At 34.5% G+C, this 22,834-nt stretch overlaps 1 protein-coding gene across 4 annotated transcripts in view; it reads right to left on the reverse strand.

Annotated features, from left to right (window-relative positions):
• Positions 1 to 22,834, reverse strand: part of MNAT1 (MNAT1 component of CDK activating kinase) — a 211,877-nt gene that overhangs the window by 66,137 nt on the left and 122,906 nt on the right. Inside the window, exon 8 of one of the 4 annotated variants that reach the window (XM_082386676.1) lies at positions 836 to 18,123. The exons of the other annotated variants lie outside the window; for them this stretch is intronic. Within the exon in view, the coding sequence (XP_082242802.1) occupies positions 18,078 to 18,123 (46 nt within the window). The 3' untranslated portion in view covers positions 836 to 18,077. Of the gene's footprint in view, positions 1 to 835; positions 18,124 to 22,834 lie in introns of those variants that run through there. 4 annotated transcript variants of the gene reach the window in all.

Genomic DNA, 22,834 nt, shown 5'->3' on the forward strand with positions numbered 1-22,834 from the left:
TATATACAAAATAGATAAACAACAAGGATTTACTGTACAGCACAAGGAACTATATTTAATATCTTGTAATAACCTATAATGAAAAAGAATCTGAAAATATTTATATATATATAAAGTGAATCACCTTGCTGTACACCTGAAACTAACACAATAATGTAAATCAACTATAGTTCAATTTTTTAAATTAATTTTTTAAAAGCATGATACATAAAAGAAAAAAATTATATATTGGACTTATCAAAATTAAAACATCTACTCTCCTAAAGACACTGTTAAGAGATGGAAAGACAAACCACAGACTGAGAATATATTTGCAAACTACATATCTGATAAACAGAATATATAAAAATTGGATATCAAAATATACAAAAAGCTCTCAAAACCCAATAAGAAAACAGACCTAATAAAGAAATGGGCAAAAGATTTCAACAGACACTTCACAAAGAAGATATGCGGATGGCAAGTAAACACATGAAAAGATTCTCGGGACTTCCCTGGTGGCGCAGTGGTTAAGAATCCGCCTGCCCATGCAGGGGACACGGGTTCAATCCCTGGTCCGGGAAGATCCCACATGCTGCGGAGCAACTAAGCCCAAGTGCCACAACTACTGAGCCTGTGCTCTAGAGCTCGCGAGCAACAACTACTGAGCCCGCGTGCCACAACTACTGAAGCCCGCATGCCTAGAGCCCGTGCTCCGCAACGAGAGAAGCCACCGCAGTGAGAAACCCGTGCACTGCAATGAAGAGTAGCCCCCGCTCGCTGCAACTAGAGAAAGCCCGTGTGCAGCAACAAAGACCTGTCACAGACAAAAATAAATAAATAAATTTATTAAAAAAAAAAAAAGATTCTCAGCATCACTAATCATTAGGGAAATGAAAATTAAAACAATGATATCCTACTACACATCTATTAGAATGACTAAAATTTTAAAGACTGATGATACTAAGTACTGGTGAGGATGAAAGGCAACTCGAACACTTACACACTGGTGGTAGAAATGTAAAATGGTACAACCTTTTTGGAAGACAATTTGTCCGTTTCCTCAAAACTTATGCATACATCTACATATGATGCAATCATTCCACTCCTAGGTATTTACCCAAGAATAAAAGGTTGTGCATGAATCTTCATATCAGCTTTGTTTTATTAGCCCAAAACCAGAAAAAAAAAAAACTGGAAACAACCCAAATATCCAACAAGAAAATAAATGGAAAGGAAATTGTGGGATATACATACAATGGAAAAGTACTCAGCAATAAAAAGGAATGAACCATTGATACACACTACAACAAAGATGAATCTCAAAACAATTATTCTGTGTGAAAGAAGCCAGACAAAAAAAGAATACATCTTGTTCGATTCAATTTATATAAAACTCTGAAAAATGCAAAATGATCTACAGTTACATAAAGCATATGAGTGGTTTCTTGGTTGGGGGATGACAAGTGTGAAGGTGAAACTACAAAGTGACACTAGCAAACTTTTGGATATGAAGGATATGTTCATTATCTTGATTATGGAAAGGATTTCATAACTATATACATATGTCAAAGCTCGTCAAACCATGCATTTTAAATGCATACTGTTTAGTGCATGTCAATTATACCTCAGTAATGCTGCTTAAAAATAGAATAAATAAATTCTAAATTGCCATAATAAAATACCATACAGATCCATTAGACCCTTTTTTTAATGTAAGATAATGGAATCTTAGTGACCTTATTTTTACTATAGCTTGAAACATACTACTGTTTTATCATCCTAGAAATTATTTCAATTATTCCCCATAATGCTAAAAAAAAAGCTAAATAAGAAACAAAAGAATGATGGAATCACCTGAAGAATGATGCAATAGTTAAATAAATAACAACTACTATATCAACCTTCAGCTTTCTTACTGCAGTGCCCAAATTACTACATCTTTTTTTGTATCATCTCTTAAGAGGATATGACAATATCTTAGATGAATTTTCTCAAACTCAAAAAATCAGAGAGTTACTGGTATATTCTTAAGTATACAATTTAACGATTTTTAGTAAATTTACAAAGCAACCATCAGAACAATCCAATTTTAGGACATTTTCATCAACCCAAAACAGATACCTGATTTCCAATTATAGTCACTCAAGTGTATATTTTTAAGGACTAAAAGGAAATATTATCTTCTCATCCAGTCAGTCATTAAAGAGAATGGATTTCATTCCACAATAATATGGGACAAGAACTTCGACTATCCATTTTGCTAAAAGAATGTGTGTTAATTTTTTTTTTACTTTTTATGATGTTTGTGTACCATCACTTTTACACAACTTGCTACAGTTTTTAAGTAAATAAATACTATAGGCAGGTACATATACAAAGGTATTGTGAAGAAAGGAGATGATGTAGAAATGATTAATTAATTGGATTGGTCATTCTAACTGGTGTTTATAAATCTAAAAATGAGAACCTTTTATAATTATAGGGTAAAAGAGATAGTGGTCCTCTCTTCAATCAAATTACAAGGCATCAAAGTTTTCAAAAGTATTTAATTTTGACAACGCAAATGCAAAAAAATAAGATAATAAGCTTGAACTTATTACTGATGCATTTGCATTTTGATGATACAAATGCAAGCAGAACCAGAAGCAGTGATAAGGTAGAACCTACTAAAGATGTATTTGAAATCTGGACTCGGTATTTACAAGATGGATACATTCCATGTTCATGCACGACCATTGATCAGTGGTTAGTTGCACTCAAAGTATGTCGTCAATTTTGGGTATATCTTCTAAACCAAGAACATATGGAATAAAAATTTGATTGTGCTATGTCTAAACCTCTACTAAATTTTCTAATAAAGTTTTTTTCCACTATTCATTTATTCTTACATCTGCAAAATTATTCATAAAATAACTTAAAATTACAAAAAGACTAAAAAGGGTCCATTAGACCTGGATGATAAAAGAGGATGACTATTTTTCCTGATAAAAAAAGGGTTAGAAACAAATGAAATTCCACAGAGCATTATGCTAGAAGAAAATCAGAGGCCATGCCCACCTATGCCCATACATAATTTCCCTTAGCCTCAAAAGTACTGTTTCCTAGATTTTAGAAATTATTTGAGTAGTGACTTCTACTACTATGTGCTTTGTGTTTAAAGCAACATTTCTCAAACTTTTCTTACCATAATTAGTAAATATTCTTTACATGAAAACCCACTACAAATGTGTATACATATGCACATATAACTGAACAATACTTACATTTCTTTTTGTTTCACAAAACAATACTTACACTTACAATGTACAATGCCCTTGTCTAGTTTATTTTGTTTTACTCCATTTTGTAAAATATTGGACAAAATCCACAATCTGAAAACACTAATAATATAGCCTTTCAATATATCATTTTTAAACTTTGAGAGTTAAGATGGTACTGGATAAATTATCTGTAACAAGTAAATAAAACCCACCAAGACCAGTAGGCAAGCTCAACAAACAGATGAAGTAGTAGAGCCACCATGAGGTTACACACATTAACTTCAAGCAAATGAGAGGATAACGGAAACAACTAACTCAGAAAGAACGGCAGCTTCATGGAAAAGTTACCACAGAGTTCCAAGAAATACCCTCCTGCTGCTGACTCTTTTGCTGGGAAACCAGAACTGTCCAAATGTCTTACAACTGGAACGACTACTGTCTCACTAGCAAGTTCAAGCTATTGAATCTTTCTTCCTCTTCTCTGGGATGAAGAGGTGAAAACAGTAGAATGAAGTAAACATTATTGCTTCTGCTTCCCTTACTTTCAATTCTTTCTAAATTAATTTTGAGGTAAAACTCAAAGCAAGAGACCTAAAGGTTGAATGAATTTTCTCTAAATCTAAAAACAGTTAATCACTCCTTGGAAGAATATTTTTAAAAGATTTAGAAAGTGGCAGTCCCTCAAGTCCTGATGTTACTCATCATAAACTATCAAAGCAGACACACTGCATGCTTATAACACAAGGTAAACGAGAGGACAGGAGAGACTAAGCTAGTAACAAAAATATAAAGTGCCATCTACACTGGGTAAGGAGGTTAAAAGAAAGTAGAAGGTGATGAATGGTGGGATTCTATTTTGTTTTCATATTCATTAGCCCCAGAAAGGGTAAGATAATTTGGGGGCTTGATGGGATAGGCAAGATGCTGATTTAAATGAAAAAATAAAATTTTTGAAGACCCCCCCAAAAAGGACAAAGCAATCATAATAAGAAATCTAAAGAAACATAATCATTGTACAATACATGGCTCAACTGAAAATAATATTTACGTATTTACCATGGAAATAGTGAACACTGATTTAATTTTAAAACTGTGATATAACTGTATTGGGAAATAATAGGAGAAGTGAAATAAGAATAGGGAAGGAGTTTTAGAGGGCTAAATCTTTATCTCTCAATCAGGATGTCAAGAGGCAGGTCTAAAACTGGAAATCAATAAACTGCAGTATAACTGTATGATTTAGAAATATACAGATAAATAGGACAACAAAAATTAAGACGTAGAAGCTGGGCAGAGTCAAAACTGGTCCTCTGATCCACATTTTACCATCTTATTGATAATTTTCCTTTCAGAAACATTACTCCCTTCAAATATTTTTCATAAACTAAAAAATGATTAACTATCCCTTCTGAACATAAGTAGGACATATGTAGTCAAAAAAGTTACTGGTACTATCTTGGAACCAGAGGGGAGAGACTATTAGAAATTGGAGTAAGCACCAAAGAAGAAGAGTGAGAAATGGTGAAAGAAACTGAATCCTGGTCAGATCACTGGAGCCCTGCATCAAGTCTCACTTGAAGCTAGTCCTTCCCTTTCCTTATTGGCCAATAAAGTTCACTTATTATTTAAGGCAAAAAAAAAAAAAAAAAAGATTAACCAACCATGTTCATTCTGCTTTCCCAAAGCATAGCCAGTTGTTTTCCAGACCCAACAATCACAATTCTTTTAACCAAAGCAGGATCTAATTCCTGACCCGTGCTTATTTCTATTGCTCTTAATTTTTTCAAATCTAAGTCTGCACATCCTTCTGAAATCAGTATGACCAAATATGATGGAGAATTTATTTTTATGACTAAATTGACAAGACTTGGTATTACAGAAACATGACACAGGATCCCATCCTCAGGGCCAACTCTTATCAGGCAACTGTACACCTAGCATATTGTACAGCCAGAGCAGATCATTTTTCATCACACCTGCTCCTTTATACAACAAAATTACTTTCTGTAATAATCATGAAATGAAAAATAATAACAATGCAGAAAAGACACAAATTTTTTCTTCTATTGGATTTTGTACACATTATGCCACTAAAAATTTTTAAATAAAAATAAAATTCATACAACAAAAGAGGAAAAAGTAACAGACAAAAATACCCATTAATTATACTAATTTAATTTTTGAAAACAGGAAAATATTTGTAAGTACATAAAAGATTGTCACATCATAGTTTCTGTTTTGAGTTTTACTTATGCAAATTTGTCAGTGAATTCATTAAAGTTGATCTTCCTTGTATATTCATGTTCAATAGGGAATAAAAGCCAGATTTTTCAATTTATCTTTGCTCATAATAAATTGAAGAATATTTTTTGTTAATTTTAATTTCGAGTTTCTTTCTTTAAGCAACAGGTATCCAAATACCTAGAAAATATCTTAATGATAATAAGTTTGATAGTCTCATAAAATAGCTATTTCACAATAAATTCCAGAAATTGCAATAATGTTCATGTCTTTGTTTCTTTAGGATTTTTTCTAGCAACTTTCAGGCGTCACATAGTCGAAAAGCTTTAAACAAAAATAAATACTCCAAGAACTTAAGTTCTATTTCTTCATCTCTACAATCACTAGACTATCAGTTCACTTCAAATCTACCACTTAAACTCAGAAATATTTAATACCACGGGGGAACTGGAAAGAGAAATTTTGCCAGAAAGGAGTCAGAAGGATTTAAAATCTGACAAACTTACTCTTGAGTGAGGCTAAATGTAGGTGGGTTCGTTGGCGGTGGCGGGGCGTGGTGATGTTCTGGGGCTGACTATAAAACTGGGAGTTCTCTGATTACACTTCTGTATACAACACAATATTATTCAGGAACAAAGAATAAAGATGTGCTCATTGGAAGCTTACTTATATACTATGAAATCAAAAGTAATAACAGCAATTGTTTAGAACTTGGACCAAAAGAAGATGTTTTCAGGAAGGAGTATTTGAAAACCAACATTGTTTAGAACTGCTAGTACATGCTGATTAAAAAAAAACAAACAATAAAACAGACTGACTTTTAATTGGTTTTATTTTATTATTTTTTTTAATTCTCTACAGATAATGCAACCCTTGTTGCCTGCATCTGGCTGGGACGGACCATTCCTTCCACCCCACCCTGCTACACCTCTGCTATCAGGGCACCAACCCAAAAGCTACCTAAGCTCCAACCCAAAAGCTTGTGAGTCACAATGCCCAACTCAGTCCTATTTTCCTCATGGGGGAAAAAAATGGAGGCTGAAAACTTGGCTCATACTTAGAGCAGAATAATTTTTTAAGTTACAGGATTTTAAAAATATACGAATTTTAAAATGTACACATGAACTCAAAATTAGGTAAACAAAAGCTATTCAACCAACTGCCCCCTGAAATAGTGAAATGGGCTTATTTCTATAGGATTTATCAATGACCTATCTTTTTTTTAATTAATTTTTATTGGAGTATAGTTGTTTTAAAATGTTGTGTTAGTTTCTGCTGTACAGCAAAGTGAATCAGCTGTATGTATACATATATCTCCTCTTTTTTGGATTTCCTTCCCATTTAGGTCACCAAAGAGCACTGAGTAGAGTTCCCTGTGCTATAAAGTAGGTTCTCATTAGTTGTCTATTTTATACATAGTAGTGTATATATGTCAATCCCAATCTCCCAATTCATTCCACCCCCTCTTCCCCCTCCCACGGTATCCATATGTCCATTCTCTACGTCTGTGTCTCTATTTCTTAGAGCAGAATAATTTTGTTTTCATTTTTTTGAGAGTAAAATAAGCAAAGTTGCTACATAAACTCATTGCCTTTAAATATACTATCTGAAATTAAAACAATCTAAAAGCATAATAAAAATAAAGCTCATTCAGATTTTGAAAGCTCTGTAAATGGAATGGCCTTGGCCATAAGGTACAGCAGAGAAAAAGTATCCTAAGAGACTAAAAATCTAGTCTTAGCTTTGCACTACCCAGAGATGTGACTATGAGTACAGAAGCGCTTTCTTCTTTGGTCTCTACTGTAATGAACTCATGACAGTTCACTCTCCCATAAAAGAGTAGAGCTGCTAAGGATTTTTCCCAGTTCTTGCAGCCTCTTTAGAAACATATTTTTTTTAATATTTGATAAATAACTGAACTTAAAGCAACTCACACAACTGTCTTGCCCCAGAGAACCCTTCCCCCTAGTCTCCCTTATCACATTTAAATGGCAATTTTGTACCTCAGATATAACCCTGGGAGCAACTTTTTCGTAACCCTGCACACGACATCCAATCCATCAAAAATTCTCTATTTTATGCTATCAAAATTATATTCATAATTTGACCACTTTCTCAGCAACTACACTGTTACCATCTTAGTATAAGCCACTACCATCTTAACTAAGACAGTTGTAAGTTTTCTTGTTTTCTCTCCACCATCCATTCTCCTATAACAGACCTTTCTAAATGTAAGTCATATGACACACCTTTGTTCAAAATTCTATGACTTCTCGTGTTCTTCACAGTAAAATCCCAAGTCTTGACCATCACCTAAAAAATAAACCCTACATGGTCTAACTGGGCCCAGCCTGCCTTCTTATATAAAAACCTGCTACCACTCTGACCTCATCTCCGGCTATGCCCCAATTCACGCTACTCCAGGCACTGGACTCCTTTCTCATCCTCATACACATGCCCATCCCAGGGCCACTGCACTTAGAGTTCCTCTGCCTATCCCCATTATATCACATGATTAGCTTCTTTGTTTAATTCATGTCTGTTCAAATATCATCCTACAAAAGATTCCACCCCGACCTATGTAAAAACAGCACTCTACACCAATCACTACATATCCCTTTATCCTAAGGTATTTGTCTTTGGAAGACAAATACCACAGGATAAAGTATTTTGATACAGCCATCTAATAAATTCATCAGTATATTTATATTGTTCATTTCATCCCAATATAATGTAAGCTTCATGACAGTAGGTGCTTTCTCTGTTTTGCTCACTGTTGTTTTTTTAGTACCTAGAAGAGTAACTGACACACAGGAGGTGCTTCATAATCGAATGAGTGATAATCAAATGAATAACAAAAGTAGAAAAAAAAACTGCTAAGTAATCAATTATTTTCTCAATTAACATGAGCTAAATACTGTGAGGTTTCGTTTCCCAACAGAGACAATTACATATAGATACACAGAGTCAATTGAATTTTACAGCGATTTGGGAGGAACTGAGCAAATTCCAATAATAAACGGAACTTCCTATTTTAGGGTCCTGCAGAAATCTGAATTAAAACTATATTTCATTGTCATAATTTATAGTTATAATTTTATTACTAAACTAAATAATTTAGTTTATTTAGTGCTGATTTTCTGAGATTAATTTTGGATTATACATATTTTTTAATTAATACTATGATTGAATACTTTTAAAGTCCTTACTACAAACGACTATTCTGGAATCAACTGCATAATTACATTTCCTCAGTGACCCTGTAATCTCGTGAGCATTTACTCTAGACTAAACAGCCTCATTCAGCTGCCCTGTGTCTGACGGTCGATGAAAGAAGCTTGTTTGACAACTGCTTCAAGCAGAAACATATTTTTTTCCATGACTGTAAAAAAAGATTTAAAACTTACCAGACTAGCGCCAGACTAGAAGATTAAGCAAAAGATTCATGATAGATGTGAGTTGATTTCTTTCTAATTCAAATGCCAACAAAAACAGATACTAAAGACATTTTGCTGTCATAGCTATAAAAAAAGTTAATTTAGTAATACTTTCGTAATTACGACAAAGTATATATCATATATTATATACACATACATATTGCATTTTTTGTGAGTTTTGTACTTCTCCATATTCTTTGATTTTCTGGTGCCCCTGAGAATTTTTCCAAAACTAATGTATAAACTTAAGTGTACAGGATTAAAAACAAAACAAACATAAAACAAAACAAACACCTTTTCTCCATTCTTAGACAATCCATGTATAATAAGTCAATAGGTAAAGACTTTGACCAAAAAACAGAAATTCTACAACATGATTTTAAAAAAATACTTCAACATGATAAGAAAAATCACTTGAAGGATTCACCAAAAAAAACAAAAAACAAAATGAGACACAAGAAACTGCAATTATCAAAACTGTATAACACCAAGTTAAGAAGTTCTAGCCAAATGCAATAAAATATGAAACTGAAATCAGAGACAGAGCATTTAAAAGAAAAAAATTGTTTTTTCAGGTGACTGGCTTCCAGATAAAACCCCAGATAGTCACCTTAAAAAACAAAATTATCAGTAAAACAGCTATATACAAAATGAAAATATATTTAACCAAGAACCAGTAAGAAAGCATAATGAAAACAATTTTATAATAACAGCATCATAAGTATGATGTAACAAAAATTAATTTCCAAGAAATGTGTCAGATATATGAAAACTTAATAAATTTTAAAAGTCCACTCTTTCCGTATCAGTTGATAAGTTTAAAGCAATTCCAAATAAAATACCCAAAAAAGGGGTGTTTGGTTGTATCTAGGGGGTAATAGGGATGGCCGTGTCTTAGTTGTTAAGGTGTTTTGGTTTGCTTTGTTTGATTACTTGTTTCATAATATTCTATAATGAAAATTTTCAAATGTACAGAAAACTTGAAAGAACTGTAGGGTGCTTTGTTGCTTTGGCCAACAAAGTTTACTTGGAAGAACATATGTATAAAAATGCTAATAACACTTTGAAAAAGATAAGTAGCAAAGGAAGACTTGCCCCACTCTGGTAGGCAGAATTCTGGGATGGTCCCCAAGATTCCCACCCCCTTGTGTGCAGCCCTGCATGATTTTGTCCTCATGGATATGATGGATTTCAATCCTTAGATTATATCACAAGAGGGATTTTGCAGATGTAATTAAGATCTCGAATTGGTTGATTATAAGTTAATAAAAAGGGAAATTATCTAAGTGGGCCAAACTTAAACAAGTAGGACCCCTTAAAAAAGGAAGAGATTCAAAGAGATTTTCTCCTGTTAGCACTGAAAAAGATGGAAGCCACTGTGAGTTCTACACTGGCAAGAAACCTAATTCTACCAATGATATGAATGAGCTTGAAAGACAGCCCCCCAGACCTCGCTTACATGGACCTACAGCACCTGCTGACACTTTGATCACAGCCACATGCAATCTGAATATACGATCCAAGTAACCCATGCCCAGACTCATAATCCACAGACACTGATAATAAATGAGATAAAATGGATGTTGTTTTAAGCCACTTAAATCTGTGGTAATTTGATACACAGCAATAGAAAATAAATACACAACTTAATACTAAAACATATCATGAATTTAAATGCATAATAATGTGATATGGTTAAAAAACGGAAACATAGATTATTGGAAAAGAAAGGTCAGTGGACCAAAAGCCCTAGTATGTTCATCTAAAACATCAACGGAAAAAAGAAGGACTACTGAATAAATTATTCTGGGCCAATTGATTTACTAGTTGAAAAAAACAGAGTAAAGACTCTTTTATAGCTCCTTACAAATAAATAAATTCCAGATGGATTAAGTGATTACATGTAAATATCAAAGTTCTCTAAAAATTAGAATATAAATAAATATATATAAGGTTTTGTGTTGGTTTAGGACTTCTTAAGTAGAAGAGCAATGGAAAATTAGCAGGACATCATTAATATATTTTACTGCTCAAAGACTAAATCTACTTCACATAAAGCAACCCAAGTGTCCATCAACAGATGAATGGATAAAGATGTGGTGTGTTTATACACACACACACACACACACACACACACACATACACACACACACACACACACACACTGGAATGTTACTCAACCATAAAAAAGAATGAAATCCTGCCATTTGCAACAATGTGGATGAACCTAGAGAGTATTATGCTTAGTGAAATAAGTCAGACAGAGAAAGACAAAAACTCTGTTATTATTTATATGTGGAATCTAAAAAATAAAACAAATGAATGTACATAACAAAACAGAAACAGACTCACAGATATAGAAAACAAACTAGTGGTTACGAATAGGGAGAGGGAAGAGGGAGGGGCAAGATAGGGGTATGGGATTAAGAGGTGCAAGCTACTATGTATAAAATAGAAAAGGAACAAGGATATACTGTACAGCAAAGGGAAACATAGCCATTATTTTGTAATAACTTTAAAGGGAAGATAGTCTATAAATATACTGAATCACTATACTGTAACCTGAAACTAATATAATGTAAATCAACTACATTTCAATTAAAACAAAAATAGGCACAAAGTCAATCATGACCATAAAAAGTCAAAAAAGAAAAATATAAGATATCAAACGTTAATGGTCTTACTATATGGCTAACATATAAATAAGGAAAAATGCTACTCCAATAGAAAAGGGAATAAGGGGCATAAACAGACAATTCATGCATAGGGAGGAAAAGAGGGAAAGAAATTACTGAGGGGACTGTGCCACAATTGTAAAGGTGCCTCCTAAGGAAATGGAACAGCACATGCAATGGCACAAAAATCTGTGAGACACCATGAGGTTCTTAAGAAACACCAAGTATGAGAGGACCAGGACATATGGCTACAAAGGTAGATAGGGGACAGATTATGCAGATAATGATGAGCCACTGAAGAATATTAATAATAGACAGACATGCCCAGATTGATATATTAGAAAGTTTTCTCTGGCAACAATGAGGAAGACTTAAGGAGGGAGACTAAGAGAGTGTTACAACAAAAAATTTTTTAGAATATGTTTCATACCTCATCTCAAATTCTTGACATATAAAGTTCCAATTTATCAATTTTTAAGAGCAAAAGAATGATCACGAAAAGTATCTCCAGGGTTGGCATAAACCTTCCAGACTTCAGAAAATACTACAAAGCTACAGTAATCAAAACAGCATGGTATTGGCACAAAAATAGACATATAGATCAATGGAACAGAATAGAGGGCCCAGAAATAAACCCACACACCTATGGCCAATTAATCTGCAACAAAAATGGCAAGAATATACAATGGAGAAAAGACAGTCTCTTAAGCAAGTGGTGTTGGGAAACCTAGACAGCTAAATGTAAATCAATGAGATTATAACACTCCCTCAAACTATATACAAAAATTAACTCAAAATGGTTTAAAGACCTAAATGTAAGACATGACACCATAAAAATCCTAGAAGAGAACGTAGACAAAACATTATTGACACAAATCATAGCAGTATTTTCTTAGATCAGTCTCCCAAAGCAAAAGAAATAAGCAAAAATAAACAAATGGGATGTAATCAAACTTAAAAGCGTTTGCACAGTAAAGGAAACCATAAACAAAAGACAACCTACAGAATGGGAGAACATATTTGCAAATGATGCAACTAACAAGGGGTTAATATCCAAAATATACAAACAGCTCACACAACTCATTATCAAAAAAACAAACAACCTAATCAAAAAACAGACAGAAGACCTAAAGAGACACTTCTCCAAAGACATACAGATGGCCAACAGTCACATGAAAAGATGCTCAACATTGCTAATTATTAGAGAAATGCAAATCAAAATCACAATGAGGTATCACCTCACACAGGCCAGAATGACTATCATCAGAAAAGTCTACAAATAATAAATGCTGGAGAGGGTGTGGAGAAAAGGGAACCCTCCTACACTGTTGGTTGGAATGTAAGTTGGTGCAGCCACCATGGAAAATAATATGGAGTTTCCTTAAAAAACTAAAAATAGAGCTACCATATGATCCAGCAATCCCACTCCTAAGCATCTATCTGCACACACAATGGAATATTACTCAGCCATAAAAAAGAATGAAATATTGCCATTTGTAGCAACATGGATGGACCTAGAGAATATCATGCTAAGGTGAAATAAGTCAGACAAAGACAAATATTACATGATATTACTTATATGTGGAATCTAAAAAATAATACAAATGAATCTATAGACAAAACAGAAACAGACTCACAGACATAGAAAACATATTATGGTTACCAAAGGGGAAAGGGGGGGGAAGGATAAATTAGGAATATGGGATTAACAGGTACAAACTACTATACATAAAATGGATAAGCAACAAGGATTTACTCTACAGCACAGGGAATTATATTTGATATCTTATAATAACCTATAACAGAAAATAATCTGAAAAAATACTTATATATAACTGAATCACTTTGCTGTACACCTAAAACTAATGGAAGGAAGGAAGGGAGGGAGGGAAAGAATCTCCAGGGTTACTGTGAAGGTGGATCTTCTATTTTAGGGGAACTATATCCTATCCTATTCCCTCAAGAATGAACATTTTAATTGTTTTGCCAATAACAGTAATGGATTTGTAACAGGTCAGTTACTTCTGTTCAGCAATTTGATTTTTATCAGTGTAATCTACAGCCACACAAGAAAACAAAATTGATAAGTGCTGATGAAGATCAAATAAGAAACTTCCTTCTAATTATCATCAGGTTCTACTATTATTACAACCACAATTTTTTTCACAAGTGATTTCATAATAATAGCTAAATAATCTTATCAACTGGTTAGGAAGGACTCTAGATAGTAAATTATCACAGTTTAAGTCTATTTTTTAAAGCTCTCATAGTTGATAGCACAGGACTTACATCAGTTATGTTAACAGGAGAGACAGAAATGAATGTGTGCACTTGGCTACAACACTCTACCACAAAGAAACATACAAAAATGTTCTACAGAAATGAAGATTAAAATTTTATTCTACACAAATCTGGTAGCAAATGGTTTCATTTAAATTCACAAATAAGTAAAAGTGAAAAATATACATCTTACTTAAAGATTATAGCTTATAACAGTTTTTCCTTATTTCTGGAATAGGTTCATGAATGAAAAGTTCATATTAAATAAATCACATATTTTTAAAACAGTAGTGATATTTGACTAAATAATTTGAAATTGATGAATAAAATTGATAATCCTTATAATTTATATTAGTTAAGGGAAATACCCTTCTTTGGGTGGGAAGTAGTAAAATATTAACTAGAAAGCCAGTTGGTTATTAAAAAGACACTCTCACAATGCCAATCAATGAGACTTTACTAAACTAACCACTAAAGCTGCAGCCTGGGGAATTTCAATTAGCAGTTAAGTTTTCTCAATGCTTGCTCCCACTGGCACAGAATTAATAAAACATGTTTACATATTGCCTTGAGCAAACCAGAAGAGTACCGCCAGTGCAATTTGAACTATAATTATATATTCATAATACCCTCCTGAATGAGAAATTCTCATTTATTCTTCATCTACTTCTAAAGTTTAACTAACTTTAGAAAAGATTCCAGTAAAAATCACCTAAAATTTCATGGCAATGTACTTCCGATTTTGTCCTTTATCTAAGTTATACATGAGGACAAAAAAGTAGTTCTTTGGAGACACAATGCCTCCTAAGACCTTATGCCACATACTCCCAAAAATATATAATTAAAATTATTTTGAAAGTGCCTGCATTCATAGTTTTGCACCAACTAAAGTGAAGCTACAAAATGTAGTATTCTTAACTTCTTCATGTCATACAGTTTTCAAAGCAAATATAAGAAAATGGAAATAAGGTAATTTATTCTCTATTTGCCTCTAGAGAAACTGAACTTGTTTCCTCTGTAGGATAAAATAACATAAAATGGAAATTTTGTCTTAACAGAAAAAGAAAAGAGAGAGGAGTAGAAGCTAGAGTTTTATGGGAAGGGGGAGAGCCCGTTGTAAAAAGATTAACTGGGGCTTATTAGATGTAATCTTCTAACAAAAATATGGACAACCCTTAGAACAGATGTGTAACTACTATACCTTAAGTCAACTAAAGTTTATATTCCTCTACCTTAAGAGTAGCACCTTTGTAGATACCAAATTATTCTTTGAAAAGTCACTTCACAGAGTAACTTCTTCAGTTTCTTTCTAAATGTTTCTGAAAACTAGATTATGTAAAAATACATTTTTAAATCTAAAGTAATTCTAAAAAGGAAAAAAGCAATATAGCTTCAAATAATAATTCCAGAAAAGAAAATGAACTAGTAAAGTAAGAAATCAATTTAGGATTTATTCTGGCAAATGTTTAAGTATGAAGTCATAACATGTCACCAAAGAGACCACCTGAGCTAATTCATCCTGGCTCCCAAAATGAAATTGTCTGTGTAGAATTCAATCCCTTACGGGACTTCCCTTATGGCACAGTGGTTAAGACTCTGCACTCCCAATGCAGGGGGCCCAGGTTCGATCCCTGGTCAGGGAACTGGATCCCACATGCACGCCGCAACTAGGAGTTCACATGCCACAGCTGGGGAGCCCACCTGTCGCAACTAAGACCCGGGCAACAAAATAAACAAATAAATAAAATATTATTAAAACAAAAAATAATTCAATCCCTTTCTTAAGATACAAGGCTGATGAGAAGGAAGGTATGAGACACATTCTATTTTGGTAGATACTTCTACATCAAGAAAAAGTCAATGTTTCTTTAGCAATTCTGACATCACTATTGATGATCTAGAAATTCTTCCACTACTTAGCCACAGAAGCTAAAAGAAACTTATAATCAAGGTCCATTGCTTGAAATACATACAAACTTGTAATCAGAACAATTTGTCTTCTTAACTGTTGTGGATACAGAATATATTGTACAGTCTTTGTTGTGAGAGACAAAAGTATACTTCTAGAATTCTGAACTAACTATACTTTAAATAGTCAATAATTAATGAAAGCCCCCCAACCACTAAAACAAAACAAAATAAAACCATGATCCAGTATCCTTTATTTAGGTTCAAATAAGATTTTAGATATGAAAAACTTGGGAAAAGTACAAACACTATAGTTATACCTTATCTAAATTGCGCTTACCCTACATTTTTTTTTAATAAATTTACTTACTTACTTACTTATTTACTTATTTATTTATTTTTGGCTGTGTTGGGTCTTCGTTGCTGTGCGTGGGCCTTCTCTAGTTGCGGCGAGCGGGGGCTACTCTTCGTTGCGGTGCACAGGCTTCTCATTGCAGTGGCTTCTCTTGTTGCGGATCACAGGCTCTAGGCGCACGGGCTTCAGTAGTTGTGGCTCGCGGGCTCAGTAGCTGTGGAATGCAGGCTCAGTAGTTGTGGCTTGCGGGCTCTAGAGCACAGGCTCAGTAGCTGTGGCACACAGGCTTAGCTGTTCCACGGCATGTGAGATCTTCCCAGACCAGGGCTCAAACCCGTGTCTCCTGCACTGGCAGGCGGATTCTTAACCACTGTGCCACCAGGGAAGCCCTACCCTACATTTTAAAATTCAAACCACAACAGTAAAGATAGAAGTAAAACAAAAAGGGCTCCAAACAATCAAAAGTGTTGCCAAAGCTTATTCAATTTTAAAATTTTACTCAAAACAAGAAAAAAAGAAAAACAGTCAATCAAGCTACTCTATTTTACAGAGACTTCTAACAGGGTTAGCTAAATATTAACATACAAATATACAGCAGCAGCACCACCACAGCAGATTAAAAGAGGAAGATGAAGAGGATATTCCATTGAGTAGACCAAATAAAAATCAGCAAAAACCAAACATGCACGAGGAAATGAACTATTAAAAAAACAGCCAGGACTCAGCTTCTGGGGTAGGGCAAAGGTTGGGTGCCACTAGAGGAGGAGTAAAAAACCTACTGCCACCCTCCCCAACCCTGTACTGACACAGAATAAAGCCTTCAATCACTGAGGCAAGGCAGGAAACCCACTGTTACCTAAACTAACATAATGATGCGAAGCAGAGGTTGAAAGAAGGGCAGGAAACTGTCTTATACCCAACACCTCCCATCCCCACCACCACAAGACAGAGCTCACCTGTGGGGTTGGGAGAGGATAGCAAACTCAACTGCATCCTTAAGTAGGAGACAGAAGTTGTTTGCCTCTGGGGAAGAGAAAGGTACACTGAGAAAGCACCACTCTGAGGCTCTGGCACACAGACCTCCTAAAACAAAAATCAGAACAGGAGAACTAAGAAACCCCCTTGCTCCTACCACAAGACTTATTCCAAGTAAAAAGCAAGAGGAGTCTATTGCTGAGGAGGGACACTGAGAGAGAGAACCCCTTTCTGGCTCAAGCTTGCAGACTCTGCTGAAAGCTGAGGGTGGAGCAAGAAGACTAAGAAAAACCCTCCAGCACTCCAGGCCTCATACTAGGTACAAAGTGGCAACAGATCATGGCTGGAAGAATATGAAGCCTGTGATACACAGATGGTAACTTGAGCAACAACAACCAAACTGAGATCAAACTACAGACTTGATACTCAACTCCCTACACTAATGGCCTAACAGAAAAAGGGACATAAATATTTCTGGTCATAAATATTATTTACCTCAGTTTCTACTGTTCTGTTGTACAATATTCAAACAAAATTACAATAAACACAAGAAAGCAGGAAAAACAAATCCACTATTAAGGTATAAAATAGTCGATAGAATCAGACCCAGAGATGTTAGAACAATCACAGAGGCACCTGAAAATAACATGATTACTAAGCTGAAGGATCTAGGGGAAAAAGTGGATAATATGTACAAATAGACAGGGAATTTCAACAAAAAGATGGAAATTACAAAAAGGAGTGAAATGGAAATGCTAGAAATGGCAACTGCAATATCATAAAGAATTCCTTTGATGAGCTTATCAGCAAAAGGGACACAGAAGAAGAATAAGTGAACTGTAAGGAAAGGACAAGAAGAATTATCCAAACTTTTGAAACACAAAACTCAAGAAAAGATTGAAAAACACAAAATAGAGCATCCAAGAACTGTAAAACAACATCAGAAGGTCTTACCTATGTGAAATCAGAGTCTCAGAATGAAAACATAGAGAAAATGGGGCAGAAGAAATCTGTGAAGAGATACTGGTTGAGTTATTTACAAAATAAAAACAAATTACACTCCCAAGATTTCAGAGAAACTTTTAAAGCTCAGAGAAACTATATCTTCATATATAATGTCACGTTATTGTAGAAAACATACAGTAAAATCTTGCTTTTGTAATCCAGTCTGGCAATTTCTGCCTATTATTTGGAGTATTTAGACCTGTTCTATCAAACATGGTAGCCACTAACTATATGTGGTTATTTAAATTAAACTGAATAAAATTTAATACACAATTCTTCAGTTACACTAGGCATATTCAAGTGCTCAGTAGAAGCATGCAACTGGTGGCTACTATACTGAACAGCACAGACAAAGAATATTCCCATTTCAGAAAGCTTTATTGGATAGTGCTTGTTTAGAACAATGTAATTACTGATACAGTTAAGATTAAATCTACCACAATGTTATTTCTTTCCTAATTATACCATTTCTTTATTTTTTGCCTCTCTTTTCCTGCCCTCCTTTTCATTAATGGAATATTTTTAATGATCTCATTATTTACTCTGCTACTTGCTTACTGTCTGTCCCTCTTTGTTTTACAATTTTAGTTGTTGCTCTAGGATTTATACTAAATATCTCCAAATGCTATTATACCTCTTCATGCATAGTGTAGGAACAGTACAACAGCCAAGTTTTTCCCTCTTCCTATCCTTTGTAGTAACTGTTGTACAGTTTATTTTTGTGTTCTGATTATTCGTGGCCATTTCCATAGCCTTTCAAATGTAACTTTTTAAACAAATTTATTTATTTTATTTCTTTATTTTTGGCTGTGTTGGGTCTTCGTTGCTGTGCGTGGGCTTTCTCTAGTTGTGGCAAGTGGGGGCTACTCTTCATTGCAGTGCATGGGCTTCTCACTGCGGTGGCTTCTCTTGCTGGGGAGCACAGGCTCTGGGTGCATGGGCTTCAGTAGTTGTGGCTCGCAGGCTCTAGAGCACAAGCTCAGTAGTTGCGGTGCACAGGCTTAGTTGCTCCGTGGGATCTTCCCGGACCAGGGCTTGAACCCGTGTCCACTGCATTGGCAGGTGGATTCTTAACCACTGTGCCACCAGGGAAGCCATCAAACGTAATTTTAATGAAAATATTATTAGAAAAAGCAACTGTAACAGAGGAGTACTTTAAACACTCTGTCTTCACTAATATTAAAAGTAAAGATTTTAAGAAAATTTATTTTAAAGATACCGAATTCTGGCCCTTGCTAACCCAGTAAGAAATAAGAAATCAATGTCTATATCACTTATAACTTTTTACATAAAACCCGACATTGTCTGTCTTTTCAAGCTTCAATTTTAACATCTAGGCCAATTATTTGATAAATTTGTTATCTAAAACTCAAAAGGGGTTTTAGGTTTTGTTTCACTTCCCCATGGCTTCATGCTTGGAGGCTGCAGAACTTTTAAGAGAATACAAAACTAAAGAAAATCTTAAGATCTACCAAAGAGCAGATAAGTGAATTATCTATCATTTTAACAGTAATTTGACCTTGGAGCCTCCATATTCATATGTAAAATACTACACTTTATGTTCAAGATTGCAGTTTCGGTTTTGAAGATGCCTGTAGCTTTTATTATCTGTTTCATCTACCTTATTTTTGCTGTTGGGGCCTCTTTTTAAATTACTTTCTTATTACTTGGTTTCACCGTATCCATTACTTTCTTTTCACATTGTACTTTTTTTTTTTAGTCTTTTTTTTTTAATTTTTTAATTGAATTTTATTTATTTTTTTATACAGCAGGTTCTTCTTAGTCATCAATTTTACACACATGTCAACCCCAATTGCCCACTACCATTCCCACCACACCGTGGCTTTCCCCCCTTATTGTTCATACGTTTGTTCTCTACATCTGTGTCTCAACTTCTGCCCTACAAACTGGTTCATCTGTACCATTTTTCTAGGTTCCACATACATGCGTTAATATACGATATTTGTTTTTCTATTTCTGACTTACTTCACTCTGTATGACAGTCTCTAGATCCATCCACGTCTCAACAAATGACTCAATTTCGTTCCTTTTTATGGCTGAGTAATATTCCATTGTATATATGTACCACATCTTCTTTATCCATTCGTCTGTCGATGGGCATTTAGGTTGCTTCCATGACCTGGCTATTGTAAACAGTGTTGCAATGAACATTGGGGTGCATGTGTCTTTTTGAATTATGGTTTTCTCTGGGTATATGCCCAGTAGTGGGATTGATGGATCATAAGGTAATTCTATTTTTAGTTTTTTAAGGAACCTCCATACTGTTCTCCATAGTGGCTGTATCAATTTACATTCCCACCAACAGTGCAAGAAGGTTTCCTTTTCTTCACACCCTCTCCAGCATTTGTTGTTTGTAGACTTTCTGATGAAGCCCATTCTAACTGGTGTGAGGTGATACCTCATTGTAGTTTTGATTTGCATTTCTCTAACAATTAGTGATGTTGAGCAGCTTTTCATGTGCTTCTTGGCCATCTGTACGTCTTCTTTGGAGAAATGTCTATTTAGGTCTTCTGCCCATTTTTGGATTGGGTTGTTTGTTTCTTTAATATTGAGCTTCATGAGCTGTTTATATATTTTGGAGATTAATCCTTTCTCTGTTGATTCGTTTGCAAATATTTTCTCCCATTCTGAGGGTTGTCTTTTCATCTTGTTTATGGTTTCCTTTGCTGTGCAAAAGCTTTGAAGTTTCATTAGGTCCCTTTTGTTTATTTTTGTTTTTATTTCCATTACTCTAGGCGGTGGATCAAAAAAGATCTTGCTGTGATTTATGTCAAAGAGTGTTCTTCCTATGTTTTCCTCTAAGAGTCTTATAGTGTCTGCTCTTACATTTAGGTCTCGAATCCATTTTGAGTTTATTTTTGTGTATGGTGTTAGGGAGTGTTCTAATTTCATTCTTTTACATGTAGCTGTCCAGTTTTCCCAGCACCACTTATTGAAGAGACTGTCTTTTCTCCATTGTATATCCTTGCCTCCTTTGTCATAGATTAGTCGACCATAGGTGCGTGGGTTTATCTCTGGGCTTTCTGTCTTGTTCCATTGATCTATGTTTCTGTTTTTGTGCCAGTACCATATTGCCTTGATTACTGTAGCTTTGTAGTATAGTCTGAAATCACGGAGTCTCATTCCTCCAGCTCCATTTTTTTCCCTCAAGACTGCTTTGGCTATTCAGGGTCTTTTGTGGCTCCAAACAAATGATAAGATTTTTGGTTCTAGTTCTGTAAAAAATGCCATGGGTAATTTGATAGGAATTGCATTGAATCTGTAGATTGCATTCCGTAGTATAGTCATTTTCACAATATTGATTCTTCCAATCCAAGAACATGGTATATCTCTCCATCTGTTGGTATCATCTTTAATTTCTTTCATCAGTGTCTTATACTTTTCTGCATACAGGTCTTTGGTTTCCCTAGGTAGGTTTATTCCTAGGTGTTCTATTCTTTTTGTTGCAAGGGTAAATGGGAGTGTTTCCTTAATTTCTCTTTCAGATTTTTCATCATTAGTGTACAGGAATGCAAGAGATTTCTGTGCATTAATTTTGTATCCTGCAACTTTACCAAATTCATTGATTAGCTCTAGTAGTTTTCTGGTGGCATTTTTAGGATTCACTATGTATAGTATCATGTCATCTGCAAACAGTGACAGTTTTACTTCTTCTTTTCCAATTTGTATTCCTTTTATTTCTTTTTCCTCACTGATTGCCGAGGCTAGGACTTCCAAAACTATGTTGAATAATAGTGGTGAGAGTGGACATCCTTGTGTTGTTCCTGATCTTAGAGGAAATACTTTCAGTTTTTCACCATTGAGAATGATGTTTGCTGTGGGTTTGTTGTATATGGCCTCTATTAAGTTGCGGTAGGTTCCCTCTATGCCCACTTTATGGAGAGTTTTTATCATAAATGGGTGTTGAATTTTGTCAAAAGCTTTTTCTGCATCTATTGAGATGATCATATGGTTTTTATTCTTCAATTTCTTAATATGGTGTATCACATTGATTGATTTGCGTATATTGAAGAATCTTTGCATCCCTAGGATAAGTCCCACTTGATCATGGTGTATGATCCTTTTAAAGTGTTGTTGGACTCTGTTTGCTAGTATTTTGTTGGGGATTTTTGCATCTATATTCATCAGTGATATTGGTCTGTAATTTTCTTTTTTTGTGGTATCTTGGTCTGGTTTTGGTATCAGGGTGACGGTGGCTTTGTAGAATGAGTTTGGGAGTATTCCTTCCTCTGAAATATTTTGGAAGAGTTTGAGAAGGATGGGTGTCAGCTCTTCTCTAAATGTTTGATAGAATTCACCTGTGAAGCCATCTGGTCCTGGACTTTTGTTTGTTGGAAGATTTTTCATCAGTTTCAATTTCATTACTTGTGATTGGTCTGTTCATATTTTCTGTTTCTTCCTGGTTCAGTCTTGGAAGGTTATTCCTTTCTAAGAATTTGTCCATTTCTTCCAGGTTGTCCATTTTGTTGGCATAGAGTTGCTTGTAGTACTCTCTTAGGATGCTTTGTATTTCTGCGGTGTCTGTTGTAACTTCTCCTTTTTCATTTCTAATTCTATTGATTTGAGTCCACTCCCTTTTTTTCTTGATGAGTCTGGCTAATGGTTTATCAATTTTGTTTATCTTCTCAAAGAACCAGCTTTTACTTTTATTGATCATTGCTATTCTTCATTTATTTCTGCTCTGATCTTTATGAT

Source organism: Balaenoptera borealis (assembly GCF_965194805.1).
Source record: "Balaenoptera borealis genome assembly, chromosome: 3".
NCBI classification, from domain to species: Eukaryota; Metazoa; Chordata; class Mammalia; order Artiodactyla; family Balaenopteridae; genus Balaenoptera; species Balaenoptera borealis.